The following is a 21573-nucleotide window of genomic DNA, read 5'->3' as shown; positions in this document are numbered from 1 at the left end:
GCACTCCCTCTGGTGTTGTGGGTGTGGACCTCGTTTACATTAAGGAAGTATTTAGACAGGTACATGGGTATCTTGGTGGTGTATCGAATCTTGTGGACCAGACCCATTGCAAGATGCTGTACTCTGTCGTCGACCCTAAGCCATCCCAGCCTGTCAAAGTGGGCAGGGGTGAGGTGGGTTCGGGGGGTGACTTTGTTGTAACTTTGTAGCTTTGCATCTGGAAGTTGAACCCAGCACAGCTTCAATTTGTAGCTTTGTAGCTTTTGCAGCAGCTACAAACGCCGGATGCATCTTTGGATCTTCATGTCGCTGGCTTCCATTGACAATAAATGGTAGACTTTGCATCTGCCCGTGTGAACGCAGCATAATGCTTTTGCCTTAAAGATCTACACACTGGAAGCAAGCACCTCTTTTTGATGTAGGGAATTGTTCTCTTAAGGTGATCAATTGAGTTGATCAAAAACAACCATTATTAACCAGTATTGTTTTTATTTGTGACCAGATTTGACTGAGAGCCTGCCATCGTGCAAATTCCAGTTTTTCACCAGTTTTTTAACTGAGTTTGACTCTTCACATGACACATACTCTAGTCTAGAGCATGTCTGAAATAAGTGTCAGAGCTGAAATCGACATGTAAATATGAAATAAATGTAGCTAGGTGTAATGTTAGAGACCACAGAAGTGAACCTTTCAAGCCTGTTTTCTCAACTCTCTGTTTTCTGCAAGACATTACTCTATAAGCCATATCTCCAAAACTGGTGGGTCAAACTGAACAACCAATATTTATTTTACATGATTCATATTTAACTATTGACTCATTATATAATAGGTTGTATTATTACATTATTGACTTGTTTTATGCTTGCATTATTATTCTAATTACTTCGTTTTCTTTCCTCTCCAGCAGCCTAATGATTCATAAAAGTAACTGTGTGTGTGTGTGTGTGTGTGTGTGTGTGTGTGTGTGTGTGTGTGTGTGTGTGTGTGTGTGTGTGTGCGCGTGTGTGCGTGCGTGTGTGCGTGTGTGTGTGTGTGTGCGTGTGTGCGTGTCTTTCCATTGTCTGGCACTGGGTGGTCCTGCCAGCCTTGGAAAACGGCTAAGTGAAAAGGTTGCCGTGGCATTATGGCATACAGGAACCCTTACGTTATGGCATCTACGGTATGTTCCCATGCACCCCACCCTGGGGGAGGGAAACCTTTGCTAATCCACAGAGGAAATTCAGTTTCACCCAGCTGATGTCTGCTCAGGTGGTCATGATGAGTGCTGAGGGTGAGCCGTTAGGGATATTAGTGTCTTGTTCGGGAAGGCAGGATTTAGTGTCATAATTGTTCTTCCCACTCAGCTACATTGTCTCACGTAACACTTAATTCTAATATCACCTTTATGGGCCAACTACAAGATGTGTGCACAGCAAAAATCTGAAGTGTTAATTCTATTAATTTGTATTGAGTTGGGCTTGAAATGTACTGTAATTCTGCAAACTGTTAATACATATTTCAATCAATGAATCAATATTCAGAGTGTGTACCCAGTCATGGACACTTTATGGGTCAATTTTATTGTTATTTTAACACTTCAGATTTTACTGTGCACTGCACATCATGCATTAGGGGATGGAAAGTAAACCTGATATGCCTTGATGCTATGACAACACAGAGAAAGCCCCGCTCGTATTAGAAGAGATCACACAGCGGCCAGATGGCACAAAGTTTCCATTGGTAGTCTGACCTCTAGTGGTTCAAAGAGGTAGCACTACATTTCCATGATCCCACACTGTCTATCTCTCTCTCCCTCCCCACCCCCCTCTCTCTCTCCTCTGTTCAAAGGCCTCAGTCCCTGTCCAGGATTTGTCACCTTCAGCGACAAGTGGAAGGATATACGTTTGAATGCCTTTTCCTGTGGGTCACAACTCATATCCCCTTGCCATGTTCTCAGGGCAAAAGAACACTGATCACTCACTGAGGAATGCAGAGCTATGAAACAAAAGATTTTCTTTATTTGGCCTTCCTGAATGGCAAAACAAGTACATTCATATTGTACAGCATTTATTTGTCACCAAAAGTTGATACAAATATAGTAAAAATACAAACATGTCATTTTCATGTCTATCGGTGTCTATCGGTGGGAAAAGAAGCTCTTACAGGTCCAGAGAGACCTGAGAATAAATACTCGTCCTGTTTGATTAAAAAAAGGAGTTAACAGTCTGGTGCTGCATGCTCACCGTTGCATTCACCACCCTCAGCGAGTTCAATGTCATCTATGTCATCTATAAGGTCATCTATAAGGTCATCTATAGGGTCATCTACTATATGGTCAACTACATGGTCTCCCTGGATGCCATGGTCACCGTCACTGTGGTCGTGATGGTCACCATGGTCATTGTGGTTGTCATGCTCATTCTGAGCGTTGTCTCGATTCAGCTGGGCATATTCAACAGACCCCTGTTGAGAGAGGCACAGCAGAGGTCATTTTGAGTGGGAAAAACTAAACCAAATCACAACTTTAATTTAGGCTACATCTCTGTGAATGACTCTAGCTAGGTTTACTGATTGATTTAGATAGATATTTTGGGAAAAGTAAGGAGCTTGATATACTTGGTTGTGAGTGGTGTGTTGTGCACCCAAAATAGCAGATCTACAAGCTCACAACCGGCTTAACAAGAATGTAGGAGAACAGGAACAATGATAGCGCCAGTGTTCCTGCAGTGAAAGAACATGATCTGTCATAGTTGGACGAAACCACATTTTGTCACAGCTGAACATTTTAGCTGACTGCAAATAGTAAAACGTTGACACTTGAATTTTCTCATGAGGATCAATTACTCTCTGTGATTCCAGGACATTTTTCAGCATTGTACTGTCTCTCCTTAGGAAGTGAATATAAAGGTGTGTGTGTGTGCGTGTGTGTGTGTGTGTGTGTGTGTGTGTGTGTGTGTGTGTGTGTGGGTGTGTGTGTGCGTGTGCGAGCAAGAGCACGTTGCTCTACTTACATTATCAGCTTGATCAGAGGCACCTGTGAAAACAATGCCAGAAGACAAGTTCAGGAAATGGTGGGAGTCAGTTGATTAGACGTGGGCTAGTTTCACTGCCACCACTCCTCTAAACAAAACCCACGAAGACCCCAGAAGACTAGGAGGCTTATCACACTAGGCACACTAACACGTATTATCATAGTAATCTTTTTTCCCTGCTCCATGTCTATTGTTTGACAGAGTCGAAAAAAATCCAAGGCCATTATTGTGTGCCCTTTCCCGCGTGCTGTATCATTGTTTGCCACCAGACATTTAGCCCTTAAGGAGTCGTCCCGTGGCTCAACAATGGACAAAATGTTGGACGGGTGGCTTTATTTTTCCTCGGACATTAAAACAATGGGCCATGTTGCTCTCCCCTCTTGACGGATGGACTCTGTGTATGGGTCTGATTGTGGTAGCAGGAAGTTGCCTTTGACGAGGTCAGGAAGTGGACACCTGGCGTTTGGGTTTCTGTTCCTTCAATGGGACGTTCTTTCGCCAAACAATGCAGATGTTTATAGCTGGAGCCGGTCCCCTTTCCTGGCGCATTTTTCAAACGCGGGCCAAAGACTTTGCTTGCTGCGTAACGCGAGGCCGTTGTTCAGTGGTGAACAGGATGTTAGTCTTACCTTGCTTGGAGTTCCGTACTTCGCTGTACACAGTGTCCGTGCCCTTCTTCACCGGAGCTAGGGTGAAACAGGGAGGGATAATCAGACTAAAGGTGTTTTTTTTTGCATTTTTTTGCCGTGGTCCTGAGGCATAAAAAAAGGAAGAAAAAATATATAAAAGAAAACGGCGGACCGAAATTCGGGTCCGAAAACGCAGCAGTCTGAGACTGTCTAAAGCGCAGCAGTCTGAGACTGTCTAAAGCGCAGCAGTCTGAGACTGTCTAAAAGGTCAACTGCATTTGTGGGAAATACACTGAACAGATTAAAGCTAATACATTTGTACTGTTTGTGGAGTTAAGAAGAATGTTAAAACCACTCAGGGCCCTACTTGCACCTCCTCTTAACCCTTATTTGCCATTTTTTACTATTTTAAAACTTTTTTTAAATAGTTCAACTAGCCAATCTACATCGACACATTGTGAACTTGTAGATCAGCTATAAAATAGTTTAAAATAGTAAAACAAATGGCAAATAAGTTTAGGGATAAGGGCACAATATGTAGCTGTCTCACCTCTGTTAGGATCCAGCGGTCGGGTCTGGACCTCAGTGTACTGTGTCTCAGGCTGCTCTGCAGGGACCACGCTGTTCTGATCATCAGACTCTGGTGGAGCAACAGAACAACAGCAACAGAGCCATCAGCAATCAGCATTGGAAATGGAAATAAACCTACAAGCTTGATTAAACACATGCAAACGGGAGCCAGGAGCTAATTGCATTTGCTCATTCGTGTATTAGTCGTATAGTCTGGCTAACATCTCTTGAGCTAGGTCTCTTGATTAACCTTTGACCTTTTCAACTTCAAACTCATCACTTTGGGGCAGCCTGCTGATCATTCCTACAAAGTTCCATCAAATCTGACCATGTGCAATTAAGATATATTGCGAAGAAACATATTAACATAAACACACAAATTGCAATACGCTGTCATGCAAGGCTGCAGACAGCGTAATTACATTTCAAATGACTTGAAAGGGCCTTAATCAATAATTTACTAAACCATTCAAAGCTCATTATATTGTTTCATATGTGAATCGTATTAAAAATGAATATGCCTGTAGTGGTGGATGGAGACTCACCAGAACCAGACACATGCTCGCTCCAGACATTCCGCCCCATCACCCCTGGAGTGACTGCACAGAAAAGAATGCAACAACATCGAATTAAAAAAGTTTTTGAATTCCAACAAATACTTTTTCTAAATGTTCTGGCCAACGCTCCGAGCGACCTAGACTTGTCTCCCTCCTGGCTCCCAAAATGACCTCCCGCTTCAGTCAGACTATTCTTCACCTCAGTCTGAAAAATGAATCTCTTCAGACTCACTTTTTCTATATGTGATACATAAAAACATGTTGGCTACTTGTTCACATAATATGCTATGTATGTACACTATGTTATACAGTTCAGTGGTTTTCAACTCTTTTCATTTCAAGGTCCATTATTTATTCAGTATTTGAGCCACAGACTTGATGATGAGATTATTGTAAAAGAAGCTCCTCCAGGAGGAAAAAAATCTAAAAGAATTATTAAAAAAAAATGAAAACAGTAAATGAAAAAAACACAGCCTCCTCACATATTAGGACAATATCAGTTACCAGACAAAAGGACAGGTATTTTCGATGAATCTATCATTGTTAAAATGGAGTTTGAAGTTACAATGGGTTTGTATAGGAAGGGGGAGGGGCAGCTAAAAAGAATATCAAATATCTAAATACTGAATCAAGTAAATTACAAACTGTCTAGGGTGTACACCTGAGATTAAGCCTGAGTAGACGATGAAATGACCAAAAGTTTCTTTGAAAGTGAAATCGCTTTAACTCTTGAAATCCTTAACAGGGCCATTTGGTTTCATTTGAAACTCTCTAAGGGTCCATTTGGTTACCAACTACCTAACTAACTCTGAGGACCAGCTGGAACCCTCTCAAGGATCACTGGTATGTTATTTAAATGCCATACACTGTACAATATGTCACATACAGTAGATTACCCACAGATGCTTAAAATGTTATTTAAATTATTTTACATAGAATGTTATTTAATCAGATGCTAGGTTAGATTTAGGTTAGATTACCCATTATCCTAATTATTGTGTGGCACTTCATTCTTTTCTTGGCGCTTCTCTATTTACTTGACCACCACTGTTGTTGGTTGACCAGGGTTCATGCCATTTAACTCCGATCCTGCCCTTTGTAAGTCGCCCTATAGATAAGAGAGTCTGCTAAATGCATAACTTGTCTTCCTCTCCCTTTCCTCTCCACCCTGACTGTCTCTGTGTTAATGGTGGAGGGTGCCATTATCGGCACAGCAGAACTCACCGTTTGCAGTCACAACCTCCGCCTGGGTGAGGCTCAGCCTCTCAGCTTTGGTGCTGGCCAACTTCCTAAAGAGGAGGCCGCAGACATGGAAACACAATCAGCACTTTGAAACAGGAAGCCCTGATATGGGCGGTTACATGGGCACCTTGTCTTGTAAATCACATTACTTCAGCGTGAAAACATCCTAGCGGTCTTGATAAGAACGAAGGAAAGGGCTCACTCACACAGACAGCTCGCCCGCTCTTTTCCTCCTCAGCGGCAAACGGCCCTTTTTAATGATGATAACGAGTATGACGGCCGTGATCAGCAGGATGCAGAAGGCGGCGATTAAACCTTTCTTCCATCCAGCCTGTTTCACTGTGCACAATATAGAAGAATAATGGAGAGATGTAGCATCCTCGGCATATATCAGCAGTAACAGTAGGACCCCTGGACCCGAGATTCAAGGTAAAATGAAACCCACTGTTTATAACTCCACCCCCACATTTCCCAAAGCATAGAAAGTGCTGATTTATTCCCCTATGAAACAGTTCTGCGCCTTACTACTATTGGGTTTCTCTCTCGCATTCTTTGATATCCACACAGACACATACACGCAGATGCGTACACTGACAATTGTTTGCAAAGTTGCAAACCACGCAAAACAAACACACCTCCGACTGTGACAACGAAACTGCTCTTGCTGTCGTCGGCCTGGTTGTTGCCGACGCAGTAATATCCGCCTTCATCCTCCCCTCGGACGCCTTTGATGACGTAGGAGCCTTTCGTCCCGTCCAGGGTCTTCGTGTCCAGCGGCTGTGGTTTTTGGGTGTGGTACCAGGTGAAGTTGATGGGAGGGGTGCCTCTCTGGACGCTGCAGATGATGGTCAAGTCCTGGCCCTCCGTGGCCACTCCCGTGTTGGGTTGCAGGGTCAACAATGGCTTGGACACAGGCTCTGTGGGGGATGCAGTGCACGTCAGCCAGTGGTGGAAAAAGTACTTACGTTTCTTACTTATAAGTAAAAGTATCAATACTGCAATGTAGAAATACTGGAATTCTAAAAGTACAAAACAATTGGCATAAAATGTACTTAAAATACTCATTATGCAGAATGCCCCATTTTAACCGACAGAACCGATATGTATTAGGCCACGGACCCCTATTTGATACCCCTTTTCTTTTATACCTGCATCGGACCCCAAATCTAGACTGTAAAATGTAGAGGTTTTTTAACAAAGTAACAAAATGTACATTTGTAAATTGTACACCCGCATTGTTCCAGAGCAGGTTAAACTTATCTCCTATTATCTCCCGCATGGAAAGCCAACATTTTAATCACTAGGCCAAAGGGACTTCCCTTATAGCTCGGGGGAGATATTAGACTTTTAGGCCATCAAGCTCAGAATGTGAGCCACTCTGCTACACACCTATGATGATCTGGGCGTCTGGGCGCACTTCAGAGCTGACCATCGGGGGATTGTGCTCATTGTTTCTGGCGTGGCAGAGAAACTTCTTGATGTCTGTCGCCTTCTGGATGGCTGAGATGTTGAAGACGGCCTCGTCCCCTGGCCTGCTAACCACCCTGACGTCCTGGGCCCGCGGCAGGGGGCTGAACAGCGTGTAGGTGATGGGCAGACTGCCCTGTTGGCTGTGGCAGCGCAGCAGGAAGGGCTTTCCCACCACCAGTCTGCCGCCGACCACACTCAGCATGGGCTTAGAGACAGGAACTGGGAGAGGAACAAGAAGAGGGGGGGGTTTGGGGCATGAGAAGAAGGTTTGAGCCAACAAAAACACATCATATAGACAGTTCATTACACAGTCTTAAAGGAGTATGGGTTCACCGAAAACAAATACTTGTTTTCTATCCATTACAAACCCCATGGAGGCTTGATTTCATGGAGATTTATTTGTTTTTGTAGCATTCCTAAGCCACTCATTTCTCCGCACCCGGTCAGAGAATTATCGGCTTAGGAATATAAATATATTATAATTATAGGCTTCATGGTATGTGTAATTGAATTTGGGTGAACTACTCCTATAAAGCCCTGTTATATTTGATTGCATGTCAGTGTTGAAAATAGCAGATCTACAGTATCTCATGACAAGTGCCGTGCTGTCAGCTTGTAGATTGGCTATTTTTGGCAAGTACAAATCAGACGTTTACCTCTGGCCTTCAGAACAACCGTCTCGCTGTCTTTTCGGAAAGTTTGGCCCAGGCGGTCGACGACCTTGACTCGGCACGTGTGGTTGCCATTTATGGAGGCACGTGCAGTGGTGCTGTATGTGTCCGTCATGGTCAGCAGCATGTCACCTCTGTAGATGGAGAACTTTATGGAGTCGTTGCTGATCCTCTCTGACGCGTAACTGGGCAAAGAGCAGCTCAGTGTCAACTGCTCTCCCTCAAACACGTCTATGGGATCCATCCTCAGGTGTGGGGCTGAGAACAGATCTGTCAGGTTTCCAGAGAGTGAAAGTCAGACTCTGCACAAATGGATGCAACAGATGTTTTGAACCTTGAACACATCCAGGCACTTTCACGCACACACGCACACACTTACATGCGTGCAGGCAGGCACGCAGGCACGCAGGCACCACCTACACACACTGGTAGGTTTCGTTCACTGTCATGATTGTTTTCGCAGTAACATTTTGGGTCCACTATACTTGCTCGCTCTGCTTGCGCAAATAACAACCATCATTTTCTTTGGTTTCGATGTCCTAGCTAGCTAGCCCACTAATGTGTGCAATTTGGAAACCGCTCACTATGGCATGCCTCACGAGCCCCAAGGCCTTGTTACCTGCCTGCCATGCCTTATTGTCCAGTGATGAAAGAAATCGCACCTGTGTGAAGTGAGCGGTGCAACTGTACCGTGTGGGGGTCCGCAGGGGGTCCCGGCAACATCGAGAAGTGACAGAGTTACCTTGTTGCAGCTTTCCGTGCTCGGACATACACTTATATATACATACAGTACAGACACATATAGCTGTGTAATGGAGCGGAGGCACCGCTCAGTGTTGCATGGGGCTCTGTCTTGCAGAATGTTCTAGTAGTGCAAAAAACATATATGTTGTCTAGTACTTGCCTTTGACTCGGACAAATTGATGCGTCTCTTTCTGTGTGCTGCCCCACTCCGCCTTGCACACAAACTCGCCGGAGTCCCCCGACTGCACCGTGTAACGATGGCTGAGGCTGACGGAGGCTTTCTTGAGCACCCGCTTGTCCTTGTTCAGGAACACCTCCACGTTCCTGGCGGGTGGATTCACCACCCTGCAGACCACCTCGATGACGTCACCCTCAAAGACTGTGGTGGACGGCAACACGTTCATAACGGGGGAGAAGTGTAGTCCTGAGGATAAACATGAAACAAATGCTAAATTAGTTACATCTGGGGAAAAAGCAGTATTCATCTCTGAGTGTTGTTTTGATGCCATAGCTCTTGAACAACATTATCTTTATGAGATGTTGTTTTATTTAGAGAGCAAAGGACGAAAGATGGCAGAGTGTCCTCTTTTAAATCGCTTTTAAACATTTGTGTAAACAAGTGTTTTTTTCCTATTCCATATATTTGTTTTTTCTTTCTCCTTTTCTTTTCTATTTTATTTATTTCTCTCTTCATTAATTAATGAATTCATTCATTAATTCATTCATTGCAACTCTATTGTAGTGCATTAACGGGTTGAGCCAACAGGGCGGCACCCCCACCTCTGACAATCACTTGAACCTTGTTGCTGGCGTTGGAGCGTCCGGCCTCGGGGAGCGTGGTGATGTCATAGTCGCAGTACAGCAGGCTGTCTCCGGCCTGCCTCAGCACCAGCTTGGTCTCCGACGTGCTCCTGCTGGGTCCCACCTGCTTGATTCTCCTGGTCTCTCCGGACCGGGAGGCCTGGTAGAAGTAGAAGAGCAGCGAGCCTTTCTCCTCGGGAGCGGTGCAGGTGGCAGTGATCTCCACGCCCTCAAACAACGTGGTGTTGCTGAGCTGCAACACAGGCGTCTGGAGGCCTGGGGAGAGTCCATGGGGATTCAATATATATATATATCTATATAAATTAGGGCTGTGACTCTAACTGATTAATTCAGACGAATTAATTACAGAAAAAAGAATGCGATAAAAACAAACTATGCATTTTAATCGTGCTTAGTTTTTGCACCACAGAACCTTTCTCACTGCATGAATTTCAGGCACACCTTTCATAACGGTGCACCGGTGCACGCAATGGGAGAAAAAGCTCATTGATTCACTCGTATACCAAATTCCGTAAAAGGGCAGGTCAAATATATGTGATTAAATATATGCGATTAAAATGTGATTAATTTTGATTAATTAATTTTGATTAATTAATTACAATTCCTCTAATTAATTTGATTGTTTTAATCGAGCCCCAGCCCTAATTGTCATCACGTGACATCAGCCCCCATATATCGTGCCCGCCCAGGTCATCGTGGCATCACGTGACATCATCAGGGATGGATATCAGTTATGCGACCTGCTGTCACAGTTAAGCCCATATATGGAGATCCCTGATGCCATCAATATTGCCCAGCAACTCTACATCTGACCTCAGACCTCCATATATGGATATATGTCAGAACCTGTTCTGACATATATCCATATATGGAGGTCTGAGGTCCTTCCCCATCCATCCTTCCTCTTGCTTTTGACTATACCTGTTATACCTTCAAACTCTAGACGGGCCTGCCCCAAAGTTATTAGTGCAGCCGGTGAAAACTAGAGTTCTCAACAGGCCCGAGAATGAAGGCCTGGCCCACCTGGGCCCTCATCAAACCCTGTACACTCAAGAGAATGTCCCCGCTACCACCCTTAGATCTTCATATACTCTATATGGAGCTGACCTGTTCTGACATTCCATATGTTGATCTGGCCTCATCAAGCCCTGTACACAAGAGATGCTCCTTACTGTATATGGCCAGTACAGAATTCGTTCCATGTTGATCTGACCCCCCATGCCAAAGCGCCAGCACTCGCCCAGCAGTCTGCCGTCAACGAGCCGGATGCGTGGCCTCAGGCGTCTTACCGGTATAAATACTAAGGAATCGTCAAAATACTAATGAATATCTCCATCAAAACAAGATATATACATATTAAGGACCTAGGCCAACAGGGGTGTCAACTGTCAACCATCAACCGTATACCTTTGACGATGAGCTCCCGCGGGACGCTCCTTCGGCTCTTGCCCTCCACGTCCACCAGACACTCGTACTTCCCAGAGTCTGCTGCCCTGGCCGGGGCCAGCTGGTACATGGCACTGGCCTCTGACGTGTTGAGGGAGTGGACAGGCCTGTCGTTCTGCACAAAGTGGAACCGGTGGGTCAGGTGGAGCAGAGGGTCGTGGCTCACACTGACCTCACAGCGCAGGCTCACAAGAGTTCCGCTCTCCACCGACCCGCTGGGGGCGATCTGGAGCTCCACAGTGTCAATGGTGTACAGTGCTGTGTCATGTAGACACACACACACACACACACACACACACACACACACACACACACACACACACACACACACACACACACACACACACACACACACAGACACGGTGTGAGTTTTAGCATTACACAGCATATTTCACATGTGCAATAATGACAACCATGAAAGTACCGGTAGATAACAATTAGTGTGGTCCCGATCCAATCACGTGATCGGGACATCCCTAGTATCAATATTATTTCCATATCATGATATTAGACTAGATATTGTCTGTGATTTCTTTTGGATATTGTATACTGTTGTGATATGGCATAAGTGTTCTATAAAAATATAAATATCAGTTCGGAAAAATCGGTATGGGAAGATACTCAAAATCGATCGATCGGAAACGGATCAGGAGCAAAAATAACGTGATCGGGAGTCAGGACATCCCTAATAACTATAGAGGTAGATAAATAAGATAACGTTACAGGGGGACAAAGCCAAGTCTGGCCTGCAATGCAGTGGTCAGGGTCATGAGGGAGCATTGTATTGTTCTATTATTCTCTCCTAACATCCAGGTGACGTGTGGACGAGGCCCCCTGTCCCCTGCAGCAGTCCCACTTCACTGCGCAGTAAGCAGGAAGGAAAAGGGCTTCAACAAACAGGCGCTGACCTTCCCATCCCTCGGGACTGGGGAGTGCTCCTGTACATTTACCCTGCCTTCAGCTCTCTGAGCTCAGCAGCAGCAACACAATGTAACCTGTGCCACGCCTCAACTCCTGCTAAGGCAGTGGTTCTCAAACCTTGAACTCCGTCAAGGAACTCTGAGGGTTCCCGGACCCCACTTTGAGAACCACTGTGCTAATGCTTTTAGAATGGCCACGTGGCTCATATACAGCAATACATAGCGGCCATATCTGTTTCTACTACTTTAGCAGCTGTGGATGCAGATAGGCCTATTCTATTACAGCTCTATGGCACAGACTTCCCTTCCAAGAGCTCCAAAAACATCATGATGATGAAAGCTGCCCCGGGGCGGCATGAGCAGGTGCAGTACATTCTGGCTCCTGATGTTTCAAAGACAATTCACGTAGTTTGTTGGGACGTTCATCCCCATGCCGACGGAAAGCACCCCAGCAGGCAGCTGCACAATCACAGCTAAAAATACCTTCAATGAATCTAACCAGACATAAGGCTTGTACACAATGCCCATTTCCTGCAGTGCAAAACAACATTTTGTGTGTGTGATGTAAAAACAGCCACCTTGCTTCAGAAAATAAGGATCAGGAGGTCATTCTCAGACTATCTGATAGACTCAGACAAAAGACAGAACAAAGAATCCCTCGCTGCTCTGTAGTGCAGTGGTCCTCAAGCCTTTTAAGTTCAGAGACCCCCATTACTCTGAGAGTTACAGACCTGTAAAAGTCAGTTTAGAACTCCCCCAAGAAACCCCATGGACCCCACTTTGAGGACCGCTGCTGTAGTGAAAGTGATTTTTTTGTACTTACACGACTGATCTTCAACGCATTGACCTGTGTTTGGGACAAAACAAACAAACAAGAGAATAAGACATGAAAAAATTAGAATCTGCGAAATGAAGTATAACCAGAATGAGCGTGTATGTGTCCTGGAGAGAGCGGCGTGGTGGGTCCTTACAAAAGTTCAGGAGTCCGGTGGTGGCCAGAAGTAGCAGCAGCTTGTATGATAGTCCAGGGGCCATCCTGGGAGATGGTGGTGGTGAGTGTTGGAAGACACTGCTGCTACTAGCAGACTGGGACCATGAAGGCTGTACTGTATGGGTGGGCCGTGGAGAAGGAAGAGGTGGGGTATGTGGAAGGGAAGGGTGTGTGTGTGTGTGTGTGTGTGTGTGTGTGTGCGTGCGTGCGTGCGTGTGTGCCGCATGCGCATATGGCCATTCTTGGTCTTATCGTGTGCCCCCGTCGGGTTGCTTGATTGACCAGGAAATGGTAGCTGCTTCCTCTGGAATCAGGATATTCGAGCATCAACACACGCTGGCCTCGTTATTATCAACAATCCAGCTGGCCTTACCACTGTGTATATTAGAGTTTTACCAAGCGTCAGCCACGCACAGGAGCAGTTCATGATGGAGGAAGTGTTGAGACAGCCCACGTACTGACCTGGTCAGCTGTCATCACTGATTATAATTGAGGATTTCTGGTTTATTTAATTAATTAGGTTTAAGTTTAAAGGACTTAGTTAGGTTTAGAAAATTATAGACCAAAATTATTTTACCATATCAACTACACACGGGTTAAATAGTATAGCCATTGCAGCTACAGTATAGGGGCTACCAGTGACTGTCAGCCTGGGCAGTGGGAACACTTTAGATTCCATTTGCGGACAGAATAAGCTGTGTTTTGCGTCATTTACGTTTTTTTAGACAGCTGGAGGATGGAAAAGAAGCTCCACCCACACGGCAGGTTGACGCTGGGGTAAGCTTTTCCGGGAATCTGGCCGACGCGGCAACCTGCTGCATGGGTGGAGCTTCTTTTCAATCCACCAGCTGTCTAAAAACCCGGAAAAGACGTCGGGAGTCAGCTTCCTTTAGCCACACATGGAATCTTAGATGTGCCCATACCCAGTCCAGAACCACAATAGATGTTCAAATATTATCCGTTGATAATCAGTTTGCGCCACTTAGCCATTTCATACTTTGTTTATTTCTTTTTCAGTTTATTTATTATTATTATATTGTGTTTTTATTGCGATATTCAGACCTTGGGTCTGAAATAAAGATTGAATTGAAAGTGGTTCAGTAATATAAACTAAGACATGAAGAGACACTGACGCTGAATATCTCACACAAGCTCCAAAAGACGACAAGTGTATCACATGCGAGAATTTCATCATACACCTGCCGGCTGCCACATAAAAAAACTAAACATCTTTGCCACCACCCCTTCGCCTCCAAGTAAAACTCCAGGGGGATATACCGAAATGGACAGTGAGTGGATGAACACTGACCTGAATACTAATTTAAAACACTGAATACCTTGATTTTGTATAACACATGTTGTCCTTGCTATAGACTGTTTGTTCAGTAACATAATACTGAATGTTCAGGTCAGGATACCAATTGTATCCAATCAGGATAGGGAACTCAGACAGGCAGGATACTGGAACAAAAATGAAGCTTAGTTATAAATGGGTACTACTCTCTCCTGATTACCTGAACAAGTATTGATGTAAGAGTTCGAGAGACAGGAAGACTCCTGTTACCGGACAAATGCTCTATACTCATAGCAATGCTTACAATCAGAATATAGTGCTTTAAGCCTTAACAAAAACATTTCACTTACCCTACCTTTGAATTGAATTGAATCTCGTTTTACCTTAAAAAATCACACCCGTGTGAACTGAGTGGTGCAACTCCCCCCCCCTCTCTCTCTCTCATTAGCAGGCAACAGTGCAGCACTCTCTCTATCTCTGTTTCTGGCACAACAGCGCCCCTACTGGTACTAATAGTCATACTCATTAGTCATTAACGTCACACGGACACATAGACACATAGGTGAACACGGACATTGCGTCATTGCTGTTCCTTGGAGTGGTTGCACCACAAAAAAATACAACATGATTTCCCTCTGGTCTTCTGTCATGATTAATAGTACTACAGCCCAATGGCAATACTTACCTCTGACCACTGAGAGGTGCTCAAGGCTCTCACAGAAAAGGGACTTGCTTGTAAACTGACACGCATGCGCAACTCAAATTCTCTTTGTACAGAGGCAGAGGCAATCAGATATACTGTAGTGCAGCGGTTCCCAAACTTTTTTGATCGTGCACCCCCTGTTTCCCCGTGACCTAACTGATGCACCCCCCAATATGTGACACACACACACACACACACACACACACACACACACACACACACACAATTAACGACTGAAGCATTTCCAGCTGGTGTTGTTCATTACTTAGCTTGCACTGCGCAGTGTTCCTGGTTAACATAGCCTATAGTTCTGACACGTGTGGATTACTGGATTTTAGTTTGGTTAACTAAAGATACAACAGCAAAGCATGGACAAAGTAAGTGGTCTTGTCTTGAGTGGTTTAAAGAATAACTAAAGAATCTGTCGCTGTGCATGTGTGAGGGGAGGGGGGGGGAGGGGGGGGGAGGGGAGGGCTGGAATGTTGACTGCACTCGTGTTTATTGTTTATTGAATGGATCCCCATTAGCTGACTCCGTGGCGACAGCTAGTCTTCCTGAGGTCGATATAAAACACAAACAAATACGGTAATTACAAATACTCGGAAAACATTCACCCCCTCAAAGGTGTTTTGTACCTACACCTACTTGTTAATTTTAGGGAGTCAGACGTTCTTAGTTTTTGTAAACAACACCTGTGTAGGAGTGCCGGTGTAGGCAGAGAGAAAAGAGAGATTTATTCTCGTATTGGAAAAGCCAACGATGGTGGCACTCCGTTTATTTTAGAAGAAGAGAGAGACAACAACAAAACTTGTCGCATAGATAAAACGTCAACTTGTCACTACGTCAACACCTCGGAGGTGTGTTTCTTTGCTCCTAAGGTAACACACTATGCCTGCCTTGCATTAAAGTGAGAGGAACAACCATATATAACATGGGCAGGAACGCAGTGAATTATAAATGTCATTAATAACTGTTCAGTGTGTGTCTATCCACCACACACGTCCCCCCAGAATTCACAAGAACTGGCCCAGTGAAACGACCAGGGACCCGAATGACCCGCCCAAAGCTATTCCGAAGCTCCTGGGCAGGCAGAGGGGGCCGCAGCGGGAGGGTGACCGACGGTTGCTGACGGCAAGCAGGCGCCGGGCGGCAGTGTGGGAGATCCAAAGGTAACACACTATGCCTTGCATTAAAGTGAGAGGAACAACCATATATAACATGGGCAGGAACGCAGTGAATTATAAATGTCATTAATAACTGTTCAGTGTGTGTCTATCCACCACACCTGCAACAATTAACACAAATTGTTCTATTTACACAATGATGATGTAACGTTGCCCATGCCATAGGCCTACAACAAACCATGTACAACCCAGATTCGGCACAAACAAGGGACTAAATTATTTTCGCTCCTATGCCACAAATCATCAATCAAAAAAACCTACTGCGAAAGTGGGATTTCACTGACCTTCTCAAGGACAGAGAAGTCAAGAAGGCAGGCGGCAGCTAATGGTGGTCACCTGCTGTGTATATTTTGATGAATGAATCAAGTTCAATGACTAGGGATGTGTTTTTTGGCTAAGGAAGTGAATGTTGATGTGAGTCTCTCTCTAGCCTCATCTGTAACCTCACCCATCGCTGTATGGGTGAGGTGTCACACATGGAGCTAGACTCTGTCCGTCCTGTGGTGGTGTGGCTGTTGAAAGCTTTGAGTCACACAGAGGGCTAGCATTCTGTCATGGTAGCAACACCTCTTGCTTTGTATGCCTCTCTGTCAAATTGCTCTCCCCTCTCTCTCCCTGCTAATGGAATTTCCTCATTCACAATGATTAGATATTGGCTGCTGTTCAAAGCTAGATGTTTTGGGCCGAGTTCTGACATAACGTGTTTGGCACTTGGACTTTGTCTTCTACCACCCTCTAAAATAAGCTCAGATCAGATTTATGTTCCAATTTATTTTGTGGCCTACAAGTGTCTCAGTTGGCGATATATGTAACTGATGTATTTAGCATACAGTGACCAGGTTTGTCCGGGACGCGTCATACCAAAGCCTACATGGGTTGTGCAAGGACGTGCTGTCGCTGTGATGACAGCCTAAACCTAACCCTAACCGTAACCTCAGTAAAACTATACCTAAACCTAACCCTAACCTTAATCTCAGTGAAACTATACCTAAACCTAACCCTAACCGTAAACCTAACCATAACCTCAGTAAACCTTAACTTGCCCCGGGGACGTGGTTATAAGCCCAACCCGTGTAGGAATTAGTATGTCGCGTCCGGGACTGTTCCGGTTTCAAGCTGGGTGTCCTGAGTTCAGCTGTTAACTAAAATGATTAAAATAGTAATAGTTGTTTTCAGCACTTATATAGATGTGGATTCCATGTTCAACTTCTTAGTGCTTTTATATTATGGCAGTGCAATATAACAGGAAAATGGTGTATGTGGGGCCGGGGGCCTTTACAATGAATGCTGCCCAGGATCCCATTCCTTACTAAATCCAATGGTTGAATGATGTACTCAATTGAGGAAATATCAGTAGAGAACAAGACAGTGAAGCAAACACGTAGCAGTGGCACTGGTTACAGATTATAATCATTTAGCCTTCAATAGGCCTAGTTTTGATATGGGGAATAATAAGGCCTATTGGATTTTTCAGCAGTTGTTGACATGCATTCATATGGTGATGATGAATGCATCATATGATGGGGCCTAATTGCATGGCAAGCACTTCCAGTGGTTCAGGGAATGGCACAACAAGCCTCGCTTTGTCAATAATGAAACCCCATCAGTCAGTCTCTTTGAATGCACATGGCATGCATGCACACCACACGCACACAACCACGCACTAATTAACGCACACACACAGCACACGCAATACGCATTCCCTTTAAAACGGTTCTTCTCATAATAATACCATGCAGGCAATCGGGCATGCATACTTCATAGCTGGGGGCGCACTTGTAAAGGGTATAATGGATTCTGTTACCATTGGGTGTGCTAAATAACATACTAAATTCTTAGAAAAAAATAAAAAATCCTAACAATTATGCACTTGGTAACTACTTTGGAATGGCATGGTGTTAGGTATGGGCATAAGGTTTTCAAAAACCATTGCAAACTAATTTGGTTCGCCCCCTAGTGGTCGGTTTGCAATAAACACTATGGGGGCGAGAAATTAGTTTGCAATGGTTTTTGAAAACCTTATGACTATGCCTAACAGCATGCCAAAATTCAAAAAGTAGTTACCAAGTGCATAATTGTTATGATTTCTTTACATATTAAATCCCAGTTTATAGGCATTTTAGCTCACCCAATAGTAACAGAATCCATTGAAAAATCTATTTAATCAATTATTTTGGTTTACAACCATAGCTATACGTATCTAATATTTGAATCTGTGCCCAGTTGCCCACTAGGGGGCACGCTCAATGCATTTGCACAGCTTTTGGAAAACCTTATACCCATACCGAACACCACGGCAAAATAAAAAAAACTATAGTCACCAAAGACCAAATCTTGATTTCTTACGAGTTCGCCCCCAGCTAACATGCAAAATCCTTTTACCGATACTGCAGCGTTCACTCACACAATTAAAAAAACTCAACGGAGCGACATCGCCGCACCACGTTTTATTGCACATCTCTGTCATGTCATAAAAGTAGGCTGGCATTATGGCACAGTTTTGCTGAGGCTGCGGCTTCTAATTGTCACCCAGGACATGTCTGCACTGTGAGCAGAACTGAGCTGGAGTGACACACACATGCACGACGATGCCTGAGCAAATGATCCAGCTGAGGTCCCTATTGTTCACTGGAAGAGCTCAAGTTCCCCAAGGGGAGAGCTGTGCAGTGTGCACTCACTGCCACGTGGCTGTCAATTCTGTTGCAGGGGCCATAGTCAAATTGAAGATTGGCTATTTTTGAATAGATGAACTATTAAAGGGCTTACATGGTTGCTGTATGTTATTTTAATATTGATCTAAATCTTCAAAGTAACCAGTAACTAAAGTTTTAAAATAATCATAGTGGAGTATAAAGAGTATAACTTTACCTCTGATAAGTACTCTAGTAATATAAGTACTGTCAAATGTAAATAAGTAAAGTAAAATAACCTCATATTTGTATTCGAGTACAGTACAAGTATACTTGAGATGTGCTTAGTTACTTTTCACCACGGTCTACTTGGCATGTTAGAATTTGCTTCTCTCCACCCAGACAAACTATAACAAAATCACTGACCTGTCTGTAAACTCGCTGGCGTTGGAGATCTATAGTGCATTTTAGGGCTTGGTAGAAGTGAGCAGAGTGATTGATGGTAGCCCCCGGTGGCAGTGCTAACATCAACATGGGTACATCTTGTTGGGAGCAGAGAATCTGTATTATTGATGTGGATGCCCTCGGCACCGCTGCCAACACTCATGCCCTCCTCTCAGCCTTGTCAAGCTGACTCTGGCTCTGCTGCAGGCTGCAAAGCCTCCTCTGTAACAGGAATAATGTTACAAAATGTTATATAGCCTAGATTAGAACGTTATATGCCAAATTGGGAGAAACAAACAAACAACAAGAGAGAAACGTGGAGCGAGGATGACGCCCATGGTTCAGAGAGAAACGGATAGAGACAGAGAAATACAGACAAGGAAGGGAGAGAGATCAGTGACTCCCTCCCAATCTACATTATACAGGCAGGAGAAGAAAAAAATAATAATAGGAATCATCCTATAACATCAATTAGCTCTCTGCCTTCAGCACCGTCCTTTTCTATCTCCACCAGGCTGAAACAACATGGGAGAGTATGTTTTCGCCCTGTCTGTGTGTGTGTGTATCTGTCTGTCTGTCTGTGTGAATGTTCACAGCTATACTCTCGCAAAAACACTACACGATTAGCACTATCATATTTCTTGTGAACACTGTTAGCAGGCCAAGGAAGACAATCCCCACATCTTTTTCCAACCCATCAATGACAACTATTTTATTTTATTTTGTTGTGAATTCATCATCTTCTTTTTCTTCTTCTTCTGAACATTATACAACATTGTTATATGCAATAATACAATTTCTCAATCCAATGCTGCTTATTCGTACAGTATTCTGTACGATCCTACCCAGCCATTTTAACAATGTTTACTATTATGTAATTGCGCGCGTCCAACAACGATGATGCATTGTTTTGGTTGACACAATGCTACACATCATCCCTGCCAATGTCACTTAATTTCTGCCTCTTACACAGCCTTGGGTTGGCCACGCACCCTGGTGGAGATATGTGAGACAGTGTCCCCATTTCTCATTCTCACTCTTTCCCTGAAATAATGAAGCTTCAACTCCGACTAATTCAACATCCATCAAATGTAACCTTCAAACATCAAGGAACTATTTTATTTATCCTTTGACAAGAGTGTCTGTCTGTCTGTCTATCCTCTGGATAAGAGTGTCTGACTGAATTGTCCACAATTTCTTGTGTTGTGTGAATCTGTTTGGAAATATACGCCATTTTAGGAAAACTCAGTCACATTTGGCCAATTGCTGATAAAAGTTAATCAGTCCTCAATTGATTAACTTCCCTCAAAATGTCATGCCAATCCATCCTTAACATTTGGAGATGTTCGACAGACAGACAGACGGACACTGAATTATTTACCATTCCCCAGTTGCACCTACACATTATACTCACTCGTCCTTTCAAAGATGCTATTTCGTTGCAGAACTTCACTGTGCCATGATTGCAGATTCAAGCCCTGTGTTGTTATTACATCGTACATAGGGTACAATTATTTGGTTTTCGTTACCAAGCAATGTAGCAGCAATATCATAAATAATTTAAGATAGCACGGCAGTGATCATATGTGAATTGTGAAGGTAAAGAGAAATGGCAAAGTATGCCTTGTTTCCGTGAGCATTGGAGGATAATACTGTTTTGAAGGATCTCACTATAATCTGCATGCAGCGTACACCATGGTTTAGCTCAGTCTGAAGGAGAGAGATGAGATGTACAGTAGGTGGAAGACCCACACCGATTATTTTCTTTAAACTTTGAAAGCAAGTACGGTATCTCTACTCTCTGGGAAGAAGGGACAGTGTTTTCTATCAATCAACAGCAACCTATAAAAAAAACACAATCCAATATAATCATTTTGTGCAAGCGTGGTTCTACGGGAATCATAATGAGACGAATCAAATGATGTATAACAAAGTCCCTGAGACAATCAAACTGTACTGCATGGAAATATATCCTCCAAAAACAGTGGTGTAAAAAGTACTCTCATTGTTTATTTAAATAAAAGTACCAATACTGCAATGTAGAAATACTCTGTTATAAGTAAAGGTAAAGTATTGTCATCACAATGTACCAAAAGTAAAAGTACTCTGGCAGAATGTCCCATTTCACAAGTTTTCTAATTTTGCATCGTGATTTGTGACACATCATGAGCTTGTAGATCTATTTAAAATGGCCGTACATATATAGGGCTGAAGTCTGAAGTGGTTAATGTATTGTGATAATAAT

The 21573-nt window shown here is 43.9% G+C and overlaps 1 protein-coding gene across 1 annotated transcript; it reads right to left on the bottom strand.

Annotated features, from left to right (window-relative positions):
• Window positions 1–1975: 1975 nt before the first annotated feature.
• pecam1a (platelet and endothelial cell adhesion molecule 1a) lies at window positions 1976–13163 on the bottom strand. The gene is made up of 15 exons (XM_080774992.1): window positions 13054–13163; window positions 12906–12929; window positions 11124–11420; window positions 9675–9971; window positions 9055–9318; window positions 8136–8420; window positions 7399–7698; window positions 6645–6926; window positions 6216–6348; window positions 5992–6056; window positions 4756–4809; window positions 4191–4280; window positions 3641–3697; window positions 2991–3013; window positions 1976–2442 (listed from the first exon to the last, which is right to left on the bottom strand). Exons 1-15 carry the CDS (start codon window positions 13115–13117, stop codon window positions 2197–2199), a joined length of 2481 nt encoding a protein of 826 aa, XP_080631118.1. The 5' UTR covers window positions 13118–13163; the 3' UTR covers window positions 1976–2196.
• Window positions 13164–21573: the final 8410 nt, after the last annotated feature.

This window comes from Protomyctophum bolini, assembly GCF_963924005.1.
Source record: "Protomyctophum bolini genome assembly, chromosome: 11".
Lineage (NCBI taxonomy): Eukaryota > Metazoa > Chordata > Actinopteri > Myctophiformes > Myctophidae > Protomyctophum > Protomyctophum bolini.
The sequence above is the reverse complement of the archived record's forward strand: the minus strand, read 5'-3'. Positions and strand labels throughout refer to the sequence as shown.